The following is a 23,497-nucleotide window of genomic DNA, read 5'->3' on the forward strand; positions in this document are numbered from 1 at the left end:
TTGCATGCCTGGAGACCTGTCTCAGAGGCACACCGGCTCGGAGAAACGCACGGTCTGACCACGGAGTGAAAGTGCGACGACACGCAGGTGTAATGATAACACGGTGAATGCCGCGCAGCCACGCTCTCCTCGGGACTCGATCGTGAAGCCAATGCTGAAGCGGTCGCATATGGAGCAGTCCGAGCGGAGTTACAGCTGCGGCTGCTGCCATATGCCCCAAAAGCTTCTGAAATTGTTTCAGCGGGACCGCGCTCTTGCTCTTGAATGTATTCAGGCAAGTCAGAATCGACTGTACACGCGCTTCTGTTAGACGAGCTGTCAAATCGATCGAGTCCAGTTCCATACCGAGAAAAGAGATTCTCTGCACGGGGCAAAGCTTGCTCTTTTCCCAGTTGACCCGAAGACCCAAACGAGCGAGGTGTTTTAAAGTTAAATCTCTGTGATCGCACAGCGTCTGACGTGTTTGAGCTATTATTAGCCAATCGTCCAGATACGCGAGAATGCGCACACCTCTCTCTCTCAGGGGTTTTAAAGCCCCCTCCACTACTTTGGTGAATACACGGGGTGACAGAGAGAGCCCGAATGGGAGGACTTTGTACTGGTATGCTCGCCCCTCGAACGCAAAGCGGAGAAACGGCCTGTGCCGGGGGAGAATCGATACATGAAAGTACGCGTCCTTCAGGTCGATAGATGCGAACCAATCGTTTGGACGAATGCATGGAAATATGCGTTTGGGCGTCAGCATTTTGAACGGCATTCTGTGAAGTGCACGGTTCAGCGAACGCAGGTCCAGGATCGGTCGCAAGCCGCCGCTTTTCTTGGGTACAATAAAGTAAGGGCTGTAAAACCCCGACCTCATCTCGGCTGGAGGGACCGGCTGGATCGCGTCTTTCGCCAATAAGACAGCGATCTCCGCACGGAGGACGTGCGCATCGGCAGCTCTCACCGTAGTGAAACGAACGCCGGAGAATTTGGGGGGACGCCGGGCAAATTGGATCGCGTAGCCGAGACGAATCGTGCGTAAAAGCCAATGCGACGGGCTGGGAAGCTGTTCCCACGCCCCCAGACACCGTGCGAGAGGAACTAAAGGCACGATCGGTGTACCCGCGGCGGGCGCAACGGAGGTGATCGCCGGTGTGTGCGTATTGGCCGCACCGACAGTAGTGTTGTGCATGATAACACTCACCTGAGTCCGCTGCTGGGTGGGTGAGTAAGGGAGGCTCTGCTGAAGACACCTCACGCCACTCGATGCACCCTCTGGCGAAGGGGGAGGAAGACGATGGGTTATGAGCCCGTGATGGTCTTCTCTCCCCTGAGAAGTCAGAGAGCGCGAAGGGGTTATGAGCCCGTGCGTTGCTCTCGAACTCCTCTGATGAGTCGGAGAACGAGGGGGGGTTATAAGCCCGCTCGTGTCTCCGGCGCTCATCTGAAGACCTAGAGATGGAAGTGGAATTCGCTCTTTTTGTGGAATTGTGGGTGCCGACTGAAAAGTCGGCGGAACAGAAAAATGAAACCAAGGATTCCCCAACCGGCCCTCCTCCGGTGGGGGGAGTGGTGCCTTCACCATCTCCCGAAGAGCAATCCCCTCCATCTCTAGGTCGCCCGTCTCAGGGCCGCTTCGATCTCCTCTTTCCACCCTTCGGAGCGGGCTGAGCGGGCGGGGCGGGCTGCTGGCGACCGGTTCCTCGCTTCTTAGAAGAGCCCCGGGGAGGAACGGAGGCGGCCGCCGCAGGACGCCCTCGGCGAGGAGCAGGCTGAGGCGCCGACGTGGACGGGGCAGGCGCAGGACGCTTCCGACGCGGCATGATTTGAGCTATGGCCTCAGTCTGCTTCTTGGCCGCGGAGAATTGCTGGGCAAACTCCTCGACCGTCTCGCCGAACAGGCCGGTCTGGGAAACCGGAGCATTCAGGAGCCGGGTTTTATCAGCATCCTTCATGTCCGCCAGACACAGCCAGAGATGGCGTTCCTGGACTACCAGGGTAGACATCGCACGCCCGACGGCGCGTGCGGTGACCTTGGTCGCACGAAGCGCCAGATCAGTGGCCGCACGCAGTTCAGAGAACTCCGCCGAGTCGTGACCTCCCGCGTGCAGGTCCCTCAGAGCCTTAGCCTGATGAACCTGCAGCAATGCCATGGCATGCAGGGCTGAAGCTGCCTCCCCACAAGCTTTGTAAGCAGCACCGGTCAGCGCCGAAGACTGCTTACAAGCCCGTGAGGGGAGAGTAGGCTGGTCCCGCCAGGAGGAAGCGACACCGGCCGGACACAACTGCATCGCGACCGGCCGCTCCACTGACGGGATACCAGTATACCCCCTGGCATCTCCACCCTCGAGAGAGGTGAGGGGTGAAGGCTGAAACGGCCAGTTCCGGGCGGAAAACGGGGTTTTCCACGACCGCGTCAGCTCTTCATGCACCTCGGGGAAGAAGGGCACCGGGGGCGAGGACTGAGAAGCCCTGGCACCCCCGAAGTACCAATCATCGAGGCGGGACGGTTCAGGTGGGGGAGGTTCAGTCCACTCCAAGCCGACCGCCGCCGCCGCCCGAGCGAGCATGGCTGCCATCTCGGGGTCGAACGCAGGACCCGCAACCCGACCCGAAGGCGGGAGCGGATCTGGATCGACGTCCGAGGCTGACAACCCCCCCTCCGACGTTACGGTGGACATCGCGTCCGGTGGAGGCTCGACAGAGCGCGAGGACACCGTAGAACACGGGCCGCTCGTCTCCATCGGGACCTCCGCTGGCAACGGATCAGGGCGCTGGGAGCTGCTGGACGAACCAGCAGACCGACCCAGCACCGTTATACGGAGATCATCCTTCGCAAGTTTGGTAGCTGCGCCCTTAGCAGCACCAGACTTGGAAGGCGGGTGCCGTTCCCGGAGAAACGACACCCGTCTCCGCAAATCCGCCATAGTCATGCCCTCACAAGTGGAGCATGAACTATCACGCAACGCTGCCTCTGCGTGCTGGAGCCCCAGACACGAAACACAGCGCTCGTGGCCATCCCGGGGAGCGATGAACACACCGCATCCAGAAACGGAACACGGGCGGAATGCCATCTTTAAAAAGACGCACCCGACCGTGACACGAATGAGTGACTGTCTTTAAAAAGACACAAAGCTCAAACGTGCTGCTCTTTTAGGGAAATCACTCTTTTTGTGCGAGCTGGTGAAACACACAGGGAGAGGCAAACGCACTCACTCAACTCAAGTCTTAAAAGAGACAGAGAGAGAGAGAGAGAGAGAAAGGGTGGAGAAAACACTGCGAGCCTCCGCTGAGGTGTCTTTGCCCAACCAACTTCAGCAAGCTGAGATCTTTTTCCTCCAAGAACAGGGATCTACGAAGATCAGTATACGCTTCTCGAGAGCAGATGTCTGCCGGCTTCGAAGCAAAAAGCTAATTTGGTATTGTGCACCTGCGGCTTATATACGCACCTGGCGGGGCGGCGCCGGCATTATGCAAATACCTGCATGCCAAGTTCATTGGCGTTTCTTATAGTTCTCGAAGTAGATAGGTCACCCGCGGAGCGGTTCCCAATTCGTCGGTCACGACGTGACGTCGTAGTGACCGACTGAAAGGGAACTCGGGATCGGGATCACTAGACGAGAGCTTAATAACCATATTTTTGTGAAAACCGACATTTTTAAAATTGTTTTGCCCGTGCAAATTCCGACTAATTTTCCCTGTCACATGTAAGGGAGAATTCCAATTGGAATTGATTATCCCTAATCCCTATATTCCCTTTGAAGATCAGAGCTCTGCAGAGAGTTGCGCAATTGTGTCTCACTATGTGGTCACTAAAATTACACTTGGAAAATAAAGCAATGAAAACAACATTATTTCTTTATATCTGGAGCGAAAGTTTAAAGCCTGTCCTCTTCCCTAAGTGCCTTCAAGGGCTCAAAAAACCTTTACACTGCAAAAAATGATTTTCAAGAAAAATAATTCTTAGTATTTTTGTCTTGTTTTCAGTAAAAATATCTAAAGATTCTTAAATTAAGATGCTTTTTCTTGATAGCAAAACGACCCAAGAAAATAAGTCTAGTTTTTAGACCAAAAATATCAAATTTAAGTGATTTTGTGCATAAAACAAGCAACAAAATATGTCAATTAGCTGACGCTTTTATCCAAAGATTCAGATTCAAGATTCAAAGCGTTTTCCCTGAGCAATGGCATTCTTACTTTGCCGTCCTCAGAGAATGCCAGGACTGTACATACATACACAAACTTACACGGATACATACACATATACAGTGTATGAACATATAGGAGAAGAAAAAAAAAAAATATATATATATAAATAAACGTAAACTATGTTCTTATGTAAGTAAAAAAAAACGACTTACAATTGCTGTATATGTACATTGGTACCAAATATATACATATCTGTATACATAAATGGTACAAGTAAGGGATAATGTAGAGTAGTGATGGAAATTTTCGTTCATTTAGGTGACTCGTTCATTTTCAGTTCAATCACCAAAATGATTCGTTCAGACTCGTTCACTGATTCGTTCAGTGACCATTTCTTAATTTTACAAAAATACGCCAATAGGTGGCGAAGATGTGTGTCATTATGTGTTATAAGACAATGAATGACTTTTTGCAAAAACTCATTAGTTTTTAATAAAGCTCAAATTGTGAAATACTAAGCATAATTTTATCAAGTTACCGAATATATTAAGACACACGTACATTCATAGTACATCTAATCTGGATTTGTTGTAAATAAAGACTCCCGTGCATGCCTCCTCTGGTTCAGTCAGTCATCAGATCCTCGTTCACGAATCATATAATTTCGGTCATGTCGTTCAAGACTTCGTTCAGACGCAGATGACTGGTTTAAGTTCGGTGAAAGGGTGGATTAAACTATATAGACATATAAAACTATATTAAACAGAAATACCAATTTTTTCAACAGTAATTACCTTGCTTATCATTTGTATTAAGGTAAATAGTCCGCCTAAACATGGTTACTATAACTTTATTAAAATAAAACCACATGATTCTTTCACAAGATTGTTTACGTTGCACTCGCTATCTATACGATCTCTCTCATTCATTAGGTTGTAACCTGTACCAGTCATTCAGTTTGTTTAAGAACGCGATCTCTCTATCTCTCTCTCGTTCGTTCAGACTCAAAACAGCGGCTCGGTCAGTGAAGGGCGTATTCATTCAGTACGTTGAGCCAATCATATACTCGGCCACAGCTTATACTCGATTGCCATTGGCTCGTAGTTTTGTCACTCTTTGAAGGAGGAAAGAAAGCCGCGCATCATTTGTCCGTGCTCCTCAAGAAGGGAGGGAAATTTCAGTGAACGAGAAATATGAGTCAATGGATGGCGTGAACGAGAACGATTCGTTCACATAAAAGATTCGTTCAAAAAGAACGATTCGTTCACGAACGTAACATCACTAATGTAGAGGCAGCCGGTAGTTATCGGGAAATAAGCCCCGACAGTGTGATCAGGTCCCGACGCGAAGCGGAGGGTCTTGTATCACACTGAAGGGGCTTATTTCCCGATAACTACCGGCTGCCTCTACATTATCCCGCTTATTACACGGCTACTTGCCACATAAGAAAAAAAACTGGACATGAATATGAATTTGAAACATTTTATTGGCATATTTGTTTTAAATTAACATTTTTATCCTTCCACGAAACTTTGCACAGATGCATAAAATGATCGTAATACCTTATTAAGATCCTCTGCTTCATACTTGTCTGTCTCCATTTTTTGTCTTTGAGAAGTTTTAATGCCCATTCTGTATTTTTTTGTGTGTTGGCTTCGTAGCTGTCATGCTCTATTTTGTCAAGTTCAGTCTCAGTAAGCTGTGTCTTGTCGTTGTTCGTTCTTCTATCCACTGTTTAAATGTTTTGTTTTTTCCGTACATGTTAAAATTAATGTCAAAATGTTGTGGTTGTCCAGTGTTTGTCACAAGATGGCGCCAAACAGTAATCTTTATTGGCGCTGAGCGATTTAAATCGTTCAAGTAGTACCGGCTATGCGTTATTATTTTGGAGCGGTTATTATTTGAAAAGAACGAACCTGCAAATGTCTCAACTGACCAATCAGAATCAAGCATTCCAGAGAGCCGTGTAATAAATTAGGATATAGAGCAGTGGTTCTCAAACTGGGGGCCATGGCCCCTTGTGGGCCCTGAGATGGTGCCAGGGGGCCCCCAGTTTAATGACTTTTAAAATACATTAATTTATCTTATTACACGGCTCTCTGGAATGCTTGATTCTGATTGGTCAGTTGAGACATTTGCAGGTTCGTTCTTTTCAAATAATAACCGCTCCAAAATAATAACGCATAGCTGGACTACTTGCACGAGTAAAATCGCTCCGCGCCAATAAAGATCAATAAAGATGACTGTCTGTTTGGCGCCATCTTGTGACAAACACTCGACAACCACGACAAGACACAGACAGCTTACTGAGACTGAACTTGACAAAATAGAGCATGACAGCTACGAAGCCAACACACAAAAAAATACAGAATGGGCATTAAAACTTGTTAAAGAGAAAAAAATGGAGACAGACAAGTATGAAGCAGAGGATCTTAATAAGGTATTACGATCATTTTATGCATCTGTGCAAAGTTTCGCGGAAGGATAAAAATGTTAATTTAAAACAAATATGCCAATAAAATGTTTCAAATTCATATTCATGTCCAGTTTTTTTTCTTATGTGGCAAGTAGCCGTGTAATAAGCGGGATAATGTAGAGGCAGCCGGTAGTTATTGGGAAATAAGCCCCTTCAGTGTGATACAAGACCCTCCGCTTCGCGTCGGGTCCTGATCACACTGTCGGGGCTTATTTCCCAATACCTACCGGCTGCCTGTACATTATCCCTTACATAATGTCTGTGTAATTAAACCTCAGAAAAATAAGGATATTAAACAAAACCACTACATTGTACATTTAATTAAAATGGGATGTTTTGGAATGTTTTATGTCATAAATTTTCTTTCGGGAGGGGGGCATGAAGGGATGCACCGTACACAAGGGGGGCCGTGCGCTGAAAAAGTTTTAGAACCACTGATATAGGGTACTGCCACAGTTTTGACCTTATTTTGACAGTAGCAAAATGCTGAAATATGAGATCCTCCTGGGAAAAACAGGTCATCCGGTCACCCCACGTCTTTCTTCCTCAGCACCACAGAACGTGGATTGATCACAGCCATTATGGTCATTAATGAGGGACAATTGATCTGTCTTTGTCTCTCTGTCCTCTTTAGTTTATCTATGTCCCTTTCACCTCATGTTTCTCAGAGGTCAATGTACCTGAAATGAAGATTATTACAACACCGGCAGACAATCAAAGCAGCCTGTTCTCTCGCAAATTACCTTTTAATGACTTATTTTCACACACAAATGGGGTTCAACTCCATCACGCACTATTAAAATCGCACACACTATTTTATTCAGGGCCATTAGGCAGCGCTGTATGTGGGTTTCAGAGAAATAAATGAGTTTAATGATGTTGTTCATCAGTATGTTTTTAAATTAGTTATATACATTAGGGTGTATTCTATTGATTTGAGTTGTTTAGTGTAAATTTATCTGCTGGAGTTTTAAGACTCTGTATAATTAAAGAAAACTGCTATTGTTTGTGATATCATTAAATTTATATCTTAAATTAAACATTTATCCCTTAAGTAACTTGATTTACTTTATAGGAGCTTGTAGTTATGATCTGGACTTTCTCTTTTTTTTGTTTTCTACTTTATCTCTTTCTCAAGGTGATTTTCACCATAAAATGACTTGGCGTCTTGACGTTAGCGCTGTTGATTAATGCCGAGCAGAGCTGTGTTTAATGTCTCTTCATTGTAGAAATAAAACCGAGACTCCCCGCTGGATGGAAAATATTCACAGAGCAGTTAACTAAATTGCTCAGTCTGTTCACATTATATATTTATCTGCACTTGGGTTTCACTGTAAGTGAGGGATTAGCACATTTAGATCTACTGTAGTATTATTGATTGTTAAAAAAATATGTGGAAAGTCATGAATCATAGCACGTGTGTATTGCCAGCATTGTTCGGGAATAACTTATTTACAGTAGCAATGCCGCAAACAACATTAACAACACCAAGAGCTCAATTATTTTCCAGTACACTCTTAAAAATAAGTGTGCTTAAGAGGTTCTTCATAGTGATGCCAATGAAGTACCATTTTTGGTTCCTCAAAAAGCGACCAGCCAAAGGTTCCTAGAAGAACCATTTTTCATACCTTTTTATAATCTTAAGCACCTTTTATCAAACGGAAAGGTTCTTCTGATGTTTAGGTTCTTTATGGAACCATTCAGCCCAAACTGGTTATTCTATGTCATAATGAAGCACCTTTACAAAAAATATGAACTTTAAGTAAATTAGTGCTTAAAACAAGCAAAAAAATTTTTCTTTAAATAAGTTTACATTTTTTCATAAACATTTAACATTGGCAGATTTTTTTGCTTGTTTTAAGCACAAATTCGCTTAAATTTGGTATTTTTGTTCTAAAAACTAGACTTATTTTCTTGGGTCGTTTTGCTCATCAGGAAAAAGCATCTCAATTTAAGAACTTTTAGATATTTTTTTTACTGAAAACAAGACAAAAAAACTAAGTAAGAAAGTCTTTTGCACTGCAAAAAAATATATTTTCAAGAAAAAAAATCTTAGTATTTTCCTCTTTTATCAGTAAAAATATTTAACATTTTTAAAATTAAGATGCTTTTTTCTTGATGAGCAAAACGACCCAAGAAAATAAGTCTAGCTTTTAGACCAAAAATATCAAATTTAAGTGATTTTGTGCATAAAACAAGCAAAAAAATCTGCCAATGGGGTAAGCAAAAAAATCTTGAACAATTTTCTTAAACACAAAATTCAAGAAAAATTCAAGAAAAATTTGCTTACCCAATTGGCAGATTTTTTTTGCTTGTTTTATGCACAAAATTACTTCAATTTGATATTTTTGGTCTAAAAACTAGACTTATTTTCTTAGGTCGCTTTCCTCATCAAGAAAAAGCATCTTAATTTAGATATTTTCTGAAAACAAGACAAAAATACTAAGATTTTTTTTTCTTGAAAATATTTTTTTGCAGTGTAGCTTTGGGGTTTGGGTTAAGTTGTCACTTTAACTATTGGTTTATACAATTTTTTTTTCGGATTTTTAAACAATTGTTGCCTGGCGATAGGGTTGGGTTTGGATGTCATTTTATGTAACAAAAAGTCGTTCCAACCCCAAACCCGAGCGACAATGGTAAGAAAATAGGAAAAACAATTGAGTAACCAATACGTGAAACTGACACAGAAAAGAAAGTCTGTGGTACGAACACGGAAAAATGCGGATATCCGTGACAATGACACGGATAAATGAGCAAAATAGACTATAATACGGAAGTTTGTGAGATGTTTTTGCTGCCATTGGGCGCAATTTTAATTTTATCCATATATTTTGGGTTCACTGTGTTAAAAATATCAATCCTGTTTTTTGTCAGAAAAAAAATGGTTTGCCCCAGTGACAGCAAGAGACCATTTATCCAACAGTGTAATCTTAAATTTGTCTTTCATTTTTTACTGTGGGTAGAAATCATAAACAATTCACTATGCATGTCATATTGTGTTTGTGACCAACAAAGTTTGATCGAAGTTTGATGAGTTTTCTTATGAGAACTGAACCTTCAGAAGAGTATTGTAAAGTCTCCTCACAGTCTGAAGTTAAGTGTCCAAACTCAGCTGAAGTTTCTGTGCCACTGCAGATTTAATAGAAACTGGAGTGTAAATGAAATTCTCGGTGTGCCGAGGCGTCATGGCCAATAATGCTTTTCTGGTGCTAGAGAAATGGCTCCATTTGCCGCTGGCATTGCCGTCCCAGTGCATGGCTCAACAAGCTAATCTCCTTCAGTCAGCCGGTGAGCCTTTCAACACGGATGAAGAACTCCGGCTCTGCGCTCCAAATGCATATGTTGCTGCTAGACAGGTGCGAAGATATGCTGTGGCGTCCGTGCTCCTTGTCTTTTAAAGAAGATCCAGAAGCATGGGTCAGAAGACAGCTCTGGGAATAATAAGAGACTGTACTTAATGGGTCGCCAAAATAGAAAGACGTAATTCAGTATCGATCAAGTCCAAGTGTGGCTTCTTTGTGTTATTACTGTACAGAGTCCAGACCCCGTCTATAGACATTGATCAGAGTACCCTGCCAAAACCAGACCTCATCTGAGGAAAACCAGAAAGCAGATTATCTTTTTCTGGGCAATTCGTTTTGATGTCAACTGGTTTTGGTAACGCCGGTTATCGATCAATATTTGACATAGTTATTTTCCAGGCGTTATCTCTTCGTGTGGATTAAAGGAATTCCTTTAAGCTATCTGAGTCCAGCAGTGAAGACCTGCAGCCGAGATAAGAGAGAGCCATTTGATGGATTTAATGGACTTATGCATTATTGACTAAAGTACTGGAGGAACATCTAGAGGTTAAGAAGTCTTCAATGACATCATAGTTTTTGTTTTTATGTGTGTCTGCAGTGTACTTACTCATCCACAGTGCAATCCGATACACAAACATTTCGTGTATGTGATTGAAAAAAATCGATAGCATTATTGTGAGTCTTAGTGTTGTGATTATCAAATTTTATATCAGAATATGATACGAGGTTTCGTGATATAGTCACGTAATTTTTTTATTCTTTTTTCGTGATATTATCACGAATTTATCACGAGGGTTAGAGTTGGGTTTGGGTAGGGATGTCATTTTATGTAAATCTAACCCTAAACCGAAGCGACAATGGTAAGAAAGTAGGACAAAACAGTTGAGTAACCAATACGTGATAATCACACGAAAACAGGAATTCGTTACACGATCACTAAAAAACGCGGAAATTCGTGATAATATTACGAAAAAAACAATCAAAAAATTACATGACTATACAACAAAATTTTGTGAGACTGGGCTGGATTTTTTTATCCAGATAATGTTATGTATGCTAGGGATCTTAAAAATGTTTATAATTTACTATGCAAAAGTCTAAGTCACATTAGATGCATTTTCAAAATGTTTTTTGGGGGGACATGTATATTAATAAGAAATTTGGCATCATCTCAGAAATCCTCCTCAGCAAATATGTAGTTGTGCAAAAAACATTTTAAAGGTTTGATTTGATTTAGTTAACATTATTTTTAAAAACATCCTCCTTTTACATCATGCACTTTCTCATGCTTAATTTTAAGGTATGGTTTTTCAACATATTTACCCAATTTTCATTTTTTTCTACAGATGGAGGTCCTGAAGATCTCGTGGCCCCTGCATCTCCATCTTCTGTGCTGATTTCTGGTCCTAACATGAGCCCCACAGATGGAGAGTCTACCTCAGTACCTCAAGGAGGCGAGGACGTCGTCATGCCCAGTCCTCCTCAGTCGACAGAACAGGAAAGTGAAGTGACCCTAGAGGAGGAGGAGTCAGAGGAGGAGAAAGCCCTCCGCCTCCTTTACTGTTCGCTCTGTAAGGTGGCCGTCAACTCCGTATCCCAGCTGGAGGCTCACAATAGTGGTGAGGAACCTGATCCTGGTCTGATCCATATCTGTATTTATGCCACGGGGCTGTTGAATGCTTTATTCTGATTGGTTGAGAAATGTTACACGGGCGGGTATGCATTATTTTTTGATAAATGCACCCCATACCTTTCAAATGTTAAAATAACCACCAGAGCAATGTTTGTGGTAACCGTGGTATAAGCGGAATAATTGACTCTTTGAAAATAATAATAACTCTGCTTTGCATCGTGCCACATTATCGCCTTGGGTGTGCATTATTTTTTAATAATTTAATGGCCCGTTATTCCTTACATTTACAGCGTTAAAGTAGTAGTTTAACCCCCCAGAAAAATGTCTACAAATACTACATACATTTACTTAACTGTACTTGAACTGCCTGCTTGGCCAAATGGTTGAGCACATTTTGAGTCCCTGTATTTTATTGAGAGGAGTACCTAACTTAACTCAAGCAGGGGTGCGTTTCCCGATTGCCAACTACTGTCTTAAGTTTTGTCGTTACTGACAAAGTTCAACAATTTGGTGTTTCCCGAAACCATAGTTCAAACGAACATTCGCAAGTTGCACTTCAAACTTGTGTGGTTTGAACGACAGCTCTTCACCTGTCATTAGAAGCATTGTTCCTTGTTATTATAATATGTAGACTTACGTTGATCATGCTTTTGAACAAAATAAGCAAAAACATGTAAACAAATTAAAGTGTGTATTTAAATATACATAATATTTACACACAGTACACACACATACTGTATGTTATGTAAACACAAACTTTTATTTTGGTTGCAATTAATCGCAATTAATCTTTTGACAGCCCTAGTTACAACCGTTTTTTTAGCATTTGTTAAAACAAACATGTTAACAATTGTGGTTAAATGCATTTTTAAAAATCATACTTTTTTATATTTTGTGTTTGTAATGTGTGACAAATACTGATACTAAAATGGTCCTGTTTATAGGCTCATTCCTTCTTGTTTTTTATAATGTGATATTAAGGGTATTGCATTGAATCCAATTATGGTCCATTTGACCCGCTCCATCAAAATCGTCAGCACAATTCAAGGGTTAATCATTTAATGTTATTAGCAAAACTGAAACTAAAACAAATGCACGTCATTGCTAAATTTAAATGTGGCGGCACATTGGTAACTTTAAATCTTTTTTAATTTCTTGGATGTGATAAAATATGATAACTTTAAAGAGCAGCAAATAGTCCGATTCAAGATTATACATTTCCTTTGGTGTTTAAAGCAACACTATGTAGTTTTTTTACCTTTAAATAATCTCTCTAAAATTATTTCAGTGATAGAACAACTTTTAACTGGACAAATTGTACTGTTGCTGCAACCTGAGCAGCCTCCTAGCTGCTACAAGCACACTCTGAAAGTGGCGGTGGAGGGTAGGAAACACAGCCCCTCCCCTCCCCCTGCCTGCAGAAGAGTGTCTGATACCAGGCACTGTTGCGCTTTTCAACCACATGGGGGAGCTGTAAGTCATTTTTACATGGAAACTACATAGTGTTGCTTTAAAGGGGCTGTCCGTAAGTTGAGAAATTTCTAACCGTTACTGACACCAGTGGCCGTTAAAGAAACTGCAGCCAGTCTCATGCTCGTTCTCGGTGGGCACACTCGTACGAGCATGACCACAACAACCAGAGTTGCCATAGCAACCACAGACAGCTCATTGAGATTCACCAGCATGTTTACAAATGTAAGAAAAGTTACAGTACTGTAAGGTTATTGTTTGACAGACCATATTTTAGCAAAATGTTGCAGTGCTACTTTATATTTTCAACAGAAGTCTACTTCTAAAAGTTTTGTAACACGACACTGTAAAACACACTCCCGACACTCACAATCTTAATGCACTCGTGCTCTGAATAAAGATAATTCATATAAGAAAGTAACTTTTGAAACGGTCCTTTGCTACATGCTATCGTCAGCATTACACCACAAAATAAATGCTATCGTTAGCATTACACCACAAAATAAATGCTATCGTTAGCATTACACCACAAAAACAATAACATAATATATTACAGATGCCCTGTAACTATGTCTTACCTTTGCAGTAAAAAGGAAACCTGCTCAAGGTTTGTTTTCATACCCAGCGCTGACCGGAGCTCCCTCCAAGAATCAAATGCCAATCCCATGTTTAATCTTGTCTCTTCCCCGACGCCCGTTCACGCACTATTTTGGCCGCACTAGATAAGGATTTTTTTTTAACTTACGAGGAGTTTCCATAAGTGTCTGGATTGTGCTGGAAGTTGGTTGCTTCTTTCCGTCTACAGAGTCCATTTGAAACATGCTAGCGATTGCCGCTGTTTACTAATGACTGCCGTACGCGTCTATATGGAACGCCCAGGTAGACGAGCACGCGCATGACGTCACATTTTGAATTTCGCGCCAATTCGGACCCGACTCCTTCAAACAGAAAAGAGCCTACAGGCTGATAGAGACAACCGTGGAGGACACTCAAGGTGTCATTCTTTCTATTACATTATGGTTGCCTCATAAATATACAAATGAAAACTCTATCTTAAAGATTTTTTTAAGTAATAAGTTACATTCAGCCCCTTTAAGTGTGTATTAGTATACATGTTAACAATATGCAAAAGGTACAAACCCCAAAGTAAACGATGACGCGAGTTATCATCTTCAACGTAAATCTCTTTTCTTGGACTACAACAAACACACGGATTGTAGGCAACAGTTTACTTCTATGTATTGGTGATGTAGACAAGACCGACATTATCTTAATTCCTCCCGCTTCATACTCAGAGCCTGTAAGTTTTTAGCATTGCATTGTGAGCAAATCTTTCAAACATGGTAAGGAGCTTCAATTTCTGGCTGACGTCAGAGGTATTCAGGCCAATCACAACGTACAGATTAGCTGCCCAATCAGGGACACAGAGCTTTTCAAATCCGTGCGTTTCAGGAAGAAAGTAAAATCTGGAGCTACAAAAATGTACAGTATGTAAAATTTTTTTATTTTTTAACCATAAACCACGCAAACACCAAATACACAAAATAACATTGTTTTTATCAATGAAATAGGTGCTCTTTAAATATGTACCATAACTGTGAACAATAACACTTTTAATATCTCAATATACACATTGAATTTTGGTAGGTAATATTAGCAAACCATAGCTAGCCATGATAAAACTACAGCTTTTTCAAATATTATAATAAAGTATAAAATGCTATTTACTTCAAACTTACTTTGATAAATCTGTCTGAATCTTTAACACATTATAAAAGTTGCCTTTTTGAAGGCTTTTGTATGAAAACCTATTTTTGGCTGAAATGACATTTACCTCTCGAAGAATCCAATGAGCACAAATGTGTTGTTTACAGCGCTGTATGCACACCTTGTTGTGTTGTATTGTAATGTTGTGATTTACTCAAGTGGGTTAGTTTGGCTCAAGGCTTAAATTCCTTTATTAAAGCATCATTTTAATGAATACAGATAAAATGGAGTGTGAAAAATACCTATGATCTATTATGACTCGGGGCATATTACTGTAAAATAAAGGCAGCACATTACTTACACAGTGCAGCAGAAAATATAGTCATTTATCCCGGGTACTAATAATACATAGAAAACATTTACAACGGCATAATAGTTGCCACCAAAAAATATTTCTTTGATCAATTAAAAGTAGCAGTCCAGAAGACTAGACTTATAGTTCAGTCCGTATGGGTTTGTTTTCTCTTGTGTCTCATTAAGTTGATAAATGTTTTATAGATGCCATGTTTTGTTCCTCAGGCACAAAGCACAAAACCATGCTGGAGGCTCGCACTGGAAGCGGTTCCATCAAATCTTTTCCCAGACCGGGGGTTAAAAGCAAACTGACAACGCCCACCAAAACAGACACGGGCCTGCAGAACAAGATGTTTCACTGTGAAACCTGCGACGTGCACGTCAATTCAGAGACGCAGCTCAAACAGGTGAAGCTTTACATCATAAAATGCAATGTGTCATGTTTCAAGAATTATTATTATTGGTAATTTGTTCATTACTAAAAGTAAAAAGCATGACGTTACTGTGGCTGTGTTATCAAAACTAGCAAGCTCCCTACATGGGTGGCATGCTAAGGTATCACAGGTGCATACCTGTCAACCCTCGCATTTTTGCCGGGATTCTCCCCTATTTTACCATTCTTTCCCGCCATCATCCCGTTTAAATAATTTCCCGTATTTATCCCATATTTTTAGTCTCTCTATAAAAAAATGTCATTGCCGTATATTGATGTAGGCGGCAGTATATCTGTGACATATTACTCACACAACATTTGCCAATGAAACAAGAAGAAGTAAAGTTTCTCGTGGATGAAGAGCCATGCGCAAAGTCCACCCGTCCGCCAGCGTACACAAACTTACACATTTGGATGTGTGGGCTGATGCGTGTGGCCGGGTGTGCATTTTTTTGTAACTTTGTGTGTAGGGAAACACTGTTGTTTGTGCTTTTACACTTAACTCAGAAGGTGTTAAGAAATGCAACGTCTGCGACCTATATGTATAACAATTCACTTGCAAGAGAGCCAAACAAACAATAATACAAGAAAAATATATATTTTTACATTAGTATTTTGGTCTTTTTTCGGTACAGATATCTAAACATTCTTAAATTAAGATGCATTTTCTTGATAAGCAAAATTATCTAAGAAAATTAGTTTAGTTTTAGACAAAAATATTAATTAAGTGAATTTGCGATTAAAACAAGCAAAAAATCTGCCAATAGGGTATACTGCAAAAAAATGACTTTCTTACTTAGTATTTTTGTCTTGTTTTCAGTACAAATATCTAAAAATTCTTAAATCAGGATGTTTTTTCTTGATGAGGAAAATGACCTAAGAAAATAAGTCTAGTTTTTAGAAAAAAAAAAAATACAACTTAAGTGAATTTGTGCTTAAAACAAGCAAAATTATTTGCCAATGGAGTAAGAAAAAAAAATCTTGAAAATTTTTCTTAAACACTAAATTCAAGAAAAATTTAAGAAAAATGTCCTTACCCCATTGGCAGATTTTTTTTGATTGTTTTATGCACAAAATCACTTAAATTTGATATTTTTTGGTCTAAAAACTAGACTTATTTTCTTGGGTGTTTTGCTCATCAAGAAAAAGCATCTTCATTTAAGAATTTTTAAAATATTTTTACTGAAAACAAGACAAAAATACTAAGAAATTTTTTCTTGAAAATCATTTTTTGCAGTGTATTTCAATAGTTTTTTTTCTCACCCCATTGGCAAATATTTTTGCTTGTGTTAAGCACAAATTTTCTTAAATTGTATATTTTTGTCTATAAACTAGACTTAATTTTTAGGTCATTTTGCTCATCAAGAAAAAGCATCTTAATTTAAGAATTGAAACTATCGTGTTCAATTCTTCAATACTTAAATGAAGATGCTTTTTCTTGATGAGCAAAATGACCCAAGAAAATAAGTCTAGATCAAAAATATCAAATTTAAGTGATTTTGTGCATAAAACATGCAAAAAAATCTGCCAGTGGGGTATACTGCAAAAAAATGACTTTCTTACTTAGTATTTTTGTCTTGTTTTCAGTACAAATATCTAAAAATTCTTAAATCAGGATGTTTTTTCTTGATGAGGAAAATGACCTAAGAAAATAAGTCTAGTTTTTAGACAAAAAAATATACAACTTAAGTGAATTTGTGCTTAAAACAAGCAAAATTATTTGCCAATGGAGTAAGAAAAAAAAATCTTGAAAATTTTTCTTAAACACTAAATTCAAGAAAAATTTAAGAAAAATGTCCTTACCCCATTGGCAGATTTTTTTTGTTTGTTTTATGCACAAAATCACTTAAATTTGATATTTTTTGGTCTAAAAACTAGACTTATTTTCTTGGGTGTTTTGCTCATCAAGAAAAAGCATCTTCATTTAAGAATTTTTAAAATATTTTTACTGAAAACAAGACAAAAATACTAAGACATTTTTTCTTGAAAATCATTTTTTGCAGTGTATTTCAATAGTTTTTTTTCTCACCCCATTGGCAAATATTTTTGCTTGTGTTAAGCACAAATTTGCTTAAATTGTATATTTTTGTCTATAAACTAGACTTAATTTTTAGGTCATTTTGCTCATCAAGAAAAAGCATCTTAATTTAAGAATTGAAACTATCGTGTTCAATTCTTCAATACTTAAATGAAGATGCTTTTTCTTGATGAGCAAAATGACCCAAGAAAATAAGTCTAGATCAAAAATATCAAATTTAAGTGATTTTGTGCATAAAACAAGCAAAAAAATCTGCCAAGTGGGGTAAGCAAAAAAATCTTGAAAATTTTTCTTAAACACTAAAGTCAAGAAAAATTCAAGAAAAATGTCAAGAATTTTTATTTTTTATTTTTGCTTGTTTTATGCACAAAATCACTTAAATTTGATATTTTTGGTCTAAAAACTAGACTTATTTTCTTGGGTTGTTTTGCTCACCAAGAGAAAGCATCTTTATGTAAGAATTTTTAGATATTTGTACTGAAAACAAGACAACAATACTAAGTAAAAAAGTCATTTTTGCAGTGTACCCAATCTTGACAGGTATGCACAGGTGTACTCATGAAACTGTAAAATATTTAGATTTAGATGAAAAACGTCATATATCAACAGAATAATAAATAAATGCATTGAAAATGATTACACCGCTATACATTTGTTTATCAACTCTTCACATTGTGTGATTTTGACCTCAGCACATCAGCAGCAGACGTCACAAAGACAGAGCAGCGGGAAAACCAGCTAAACCCAAGTACGGTCCTTACAGCAAAACCCAAAGAGGACCAATCAAACAGACGGTGAGCACTTTTGGTGTCTTATTTATTTCACCGGCACCAGCAAATGGGTCAGATAATTGTTATTGACTGATAAAAGCAGGAAAAAAACAGGATTATATTATATTCTGGCAATCAAACGGGCCAGCTTAACCAGATTCAAGTTGTGTGGGTTGAAGTCAAACTTTACGGTCATTACCCATGAAATTTTAGCTGATAGCTTAAATTAAAAATTATTGTTATAATCTTACCATTGTGTATTGCGGAAATGTAAGGACGTTTTGGAGTATTCTGATTTGTATTTGTTCAATAACTGATTTATTTTTTAACCAAAGAAAAAGTTACAGATTGCTTCTTTAAAAATATTTAACAGATACAGTTGAATGTAAAATAATAAACCTAACCTGTTCTGTACTCAGCAGGTAAAGATGGCAATAGGAAAAGATTTGTGTCCATCTCTGACAGGCCGGATATTGCCGTCACACCTGGCAGCTGTCGCTGCGGCGGCCGCTGCCGTAAGCTCCGCCTTTCCGCTGCGTGCCTGCCATAACCCCGCCCTCTTTCAGACTCAGACCCTCCCTGCCACACTGCTCCGTCCCTCCCCGGGGCCAATCAGGACTGCTCACACACCTGTACTGTTTGCCCCTTATTGACCTTTGAACTCTGACCTCATGTGCTTGGATCATCGCACCATTTCCTCACACCGGGCTCACAGCCCACGTCTAATGCGACATATCGCAATAATTGGAAAACAAAAACCCAAACCAGGTAACTATGCATTGTCATTTTTATGTGACACACTGAAGCTATAAATGTCCTGGTGAATTGTTCGTTCATTATCATCATGGTACAATGTGTACAACTTTGAAGAAAATGTGAGTATAATATACGCACCATCATGCTGATCCTAACTGTATTCTTTTCTGTCTTCTGTGAAACACAAGAGTTGATGTTATGCAGAAGGTCCGAGCTGTTCCATGTAACGGGAACAAGATCGTGATTTACATTGACAAGCCCCAGAATGATAAAAATACCACAAATCTTTTACCATATAAAAATATCACAAACATATTTGAATGAATCATGCTATTATTCAAGCCAAGAAATTGTTGCAGTCAATATGTTTCAGTGCTTTGGAGGACTCAAATCTGCCACACAGATCTGTTTCTAATGCTTTTATTTCAATGTGCATTTGTTGTACAGAAAGTAAGAGCAGTTTGTGTGTTCAGTTTGTGTTTACTGAAGAAGAAAATGATACACAATGAATATGTGTATGAGTATATACTGAGAAAATGTACTTTTGGGATTCAATTTGGGATGTTATGGGAGGTTTTATTTGACTGCTGTCGCACTTTAAGCTGTTTTGGTTGTAGATTTTCACTGCTTTACATGACTTTAGCTGTTAATGTAATGAGATGATCAGTACTTCATTTGTAATGATGGGTGATGGGTCCAGTAGTGTGAGATGGGATATCTGTAGGAGTTGTGTCACATTACACAAATGAAAAAAAAAGTCTTTGAGTACTTATGCTAAGCTCACCTTGTGTCAGAAAAATGATGAGACAGATGAAAAAAATGACTTTAAGGCTGGATTTACACTGCATATCTTGATGCCCAGTTCCAATTTTTTGCCTGTATCTGATTTTTTCGCCGACCTGCTTACATCATCTTTTTAAGGCGACTCGTATCCGATATATGCATCTACACTAAACACTTGGCAAAACAATTCAAGGTAGACATACTGACCCGGAACAGCTTAAAAGGAAGTAAAATTTTGCGTTATGCAATGCACAGACAAAATGAATATACAAGATTATAAAGCTTTATTTCTGTAACAAGACATAAAACTTCAACATTACTCTACTAAGCGGAGCCGTCATCCTCCATTGCGCTGCTAAGAAGAGTCATGTGATCGCATTTTTAATGACGCACGAAACGTCTTTACACACTGATCTGCCCGCTTACGTTGCGGACCCTAATGCATGTATCCAAATTCATATCCGATTTATTTCCACATATTAATGAGGTCTGAAACCGATCGGAGAATATCGAAATCTATGCGCTTTATTCCTGCATGCCACAAGATAATCGAGCTGAATTTGGGCCAACTTTTATTTTGTGCCACCATACTTGGTCGTATTACTACTCGTTTTAAAAGGGGAAAATGTAGATGTGTTTGGTCATTTCTAACTTCATCTCTGTTTGGCAGCATTGAATGAAGTCGCGATCGTCTTCGGGGTTGAACCGATTATCTTATGAGATTTTCCTGTGGTGTGCGGTGTGTTAAGAGCCTCTGAATCTGCTTGGAAGCACTCCGATTGCAAATCGTAAATATTCAACATATTCAGAAATCAAAAAGTGGGTAATCGCAAAGGAAAAAAGGAACACACACGCAGTAGATTGTCATGTGAAACGAAAAGATACCCAATCAGAAATGAACTGAAAAAGCAGTCCATTGTATTAATGCCATTTCTTTATGCCCGTTGTTTGCCATGTTTGTTTACTGTGAAGTCACGTTTGGCCACGAGAAACATCAGGTTTTCTCAGATGAGACTCGTTATTTGTGATGTTAATCTGATGGTGCGTGGTGTGCTGTCATGACCACATAGCGGCACTCCACACACTATAGGAACAAACGTGTTAAGTCGTCAATTTTTTTCATCACGTTCACATTTTGAAAATCTGATGGTTTGGTTTGGCACTAGCTTTACACGTTCCTTGGTCATATCCAATCTGTGCCACGTGAGAGGGAAAATCGGAATTGAGTCACTTCAAACATGCAATGTATATGCAGCCTAACAGTGACATTACAATGTGTGATCAGAAGTTCAAATCTGTGAAAGTTCATGTACGCAGACTCCTATCTGTAATATGTCATTTTTGATATTACAATACTTCAATCCCAGTTTAATTTTCACAGTCATTCATTACTCACAGGTTGATTTCCCTAAAAAGTGTAAACACTGTAATCTGGTCTGTACTCTGTAAAAAGTGAAAGTTGGTTTAAAATTATTTCAATTGGTAACACCTCAAATAAAAGTTTTTTTTCCAACTTAAAGGTGCATTGTGTAACATTTAGAAGGTTCTCTTATGCAGTAATGCAATATAATCTACAGTACATAACAATAATATTAGTGATGTATAAAGACCTTACTAGTGAACTGTATTGTTTTTATTACCTTACACTGCAAAAAATGATTTTCAAGAAAATAAATTCATAGTATTTTTGTCTTGTTTTCAGTAAAAATATCAAGAAATTCTTAAATGAAGATGCCTTTTCTTGATGAGCAAAACGACCCAAGAAAATAAGTCTAGTTTTTAGACCAAAAATATAAAATGTGATTTTGTGCATAAAACAAGCAAAAAAATCTTAAACATTTTTTCTTAAACACTAAATTCAAGAAAAATTTAAGAAGAATTTGCTTACCCCATTGGCAGATTTTTTTCTTGTTTTATGCACAAAATCACTTAAATTTGATATTTTTGGTCTAGAAACTAGACTTATTTTCTTGGGTCGTTTTGCTCATCAAGAAAAAGCATCTTAATTTAATTACATTTTTACTGAAAACAAGACAAAAATACAAAAAAATGTGCACACTGCAAGAAAATTACTTTCTTACTTAGTGTTTTTGTCTTGTTTACAGTAAAAATATCTAAAAATTTTTTTATTAAATTAAGATGTAATTTCTTCATGAGCAAAATGACCTAGGAAAAAAATATTTAAAAAAAATTGCAAACATTTTCTTGAAATAAGTTTCTTACTTTTTCATAAACACTTAATTCAAGAACATTTTTTTTATTCCATATGTAGATTTTTTGTAAGGGGACTCGCGGTGTATTTAGATAAAAACAGCTCATTCTAAAGGTAATAAAAACATAGCTGTATCTTTGTAAGGTTTTTACACTGATACTATAGTTATGTAGATTATATTGCATTTTTAGATCCTTCTAAATCAGGGGTCTCCAACCTTTTGTGAGCAAGGGCTACCACAATGGATAAAACTATCTGGAGGGCTACTTTTTTATTTACTCTACTTGAAACTTTTTTTACTTCTTGATTTTTATTTTATTTTACTTGTTGATATGTTTTTCACTGTTTAAAATGTTAACATACATAAAATAAGCCAAGCTAATATAAAATATATCATTAATAAATATTACAATTGAGGCTATTAATAGAATATCCTTTGGTGGGCAACTCACAAACCATAGGTGTTTCTCAATGTCAAGGAAGGATCCTCGGAAGCCAGAATTTCGAGGATGCTACGTCATCGACATCCATCGAAGGACTGTTCCAATGTCGAGGATCCTCAGAATTTCAACCAAGGACTGAGTCCTTCTTTTGAGAAATATCCCATATACAGGAAAGGATGCATATGTGTAGCCTTCGCGCTCTTCACGTTCTGAAATCACATACAATCCTATGCGTGCAGCGCCGAAAGCACACCTTTTCACTGACGTAATGATGCAATGATGTGCACTTGCTAGCCTGCTCCGAACTGTAAAGGGCACCAGCAAAGGCACCATGTTGTAAACCACTGTTCTAAATTTTACACGTTGCAAAATTTAAGTTGAAAAAGCTTAACGTTTTAGGTGTTACTTATTATTTTTAAGTAGATCCAACTTTCACTTTTACAGCGTAAAAGTATCCAAACTATCACTAATAGTGGGACTATTAGTTTGTTCCACTGATGGATCATGTGGAGTATTTGGCAAACCTTTTTGAAAACTCACATTTATTTTTATCTTTATTTTTGTAAATCCCATTTGAAATATTTTACCTCATTTAACTGGAACATGCGTTTCTAAACAAAAAACCTCAAGTTGGTAAAGGAAAATCTGAGCATTAAGGAAGTTCATGTGTTCGTATTCTTCATGGTTTAAGTGAGACTCAGTGTTGGGTCAGTAAGAGACAAACCCAGCTGTTGGGTTAAATAAACCTAGAAAATGTTTATATTTGACCCAACAATGGGTTAAAACAACTCTGCATTTTGGGTTGAAACAACTCAGCATAACTTTTTGACCCAGTGCTGGGTTGAAAATAACACAGCATTTTTTCGAGTGTATGTCATGGAGATTTGTTACATGCACATTACATTTGGGCTGCAGGGTATTAAATAAGATTGTGACATGCGATAACTTGCTAAACTTTGTGATGTACGATATGCAATACAATATAAAAT

At 38.9% G+C, this 23,497-nt stretch overlaps 1 protein-coding gene across 4 annotated transcripts in view; it reads left to right on the top strand.

Moving 5' to 3' along the window:
- znf385d (zinc finger protein 385D) overlaps nt 1-21,366 on the top strand; it is an 83,006-nt gene extending 61,640 nt beyond the window's left edge. For 3 of the 4 annotated variants that reach the window (XM_065298931.2, XM_065298932.2, XM_065298929.2), the window contains 4 exons: nt 11,256-11,528; nt 15,299-15,480; nt 18,237-18,338; nt 18,734-21,366. In XM_065298931.2, coding sequence (XP_065155003.1) covers nt 11,256-11,528; nt 15,299-15,480; nt 18,237-18,338; nt 18,734-18,967 — 791 coding nt within the window. In that variant the 3' untranslated portion in view covers nt 18,968-21,366. The remainder of the gene's footprint in view (nt 1-11,255; nt 11,529-15,298; nt 15,481-18,236; nt 18,339-18,733) is intronic. The other variant, XM_065298930.1, reaches the window with a different exon arrangement.
- Nucleotides 21,367-23,497: the final 2,131 nt, after the last annotated feature.

Source organism: Paramisgurnus dabryanus, chromosome 13 (genome assembly GCF_030506205.2).
Source record: "Paramisgurnus dabryanus chromosome 13, PD_genome_1.1, whole genome shotgun sequence".
NCBI classification, from domain to species: domain Eukaryota; kingdom Metazoa; phylum Chordata; class Actinopteri; order Cypriniformes; family Cobitidae; genus Paramisgurnus; species Paramisgurnus dabryanus.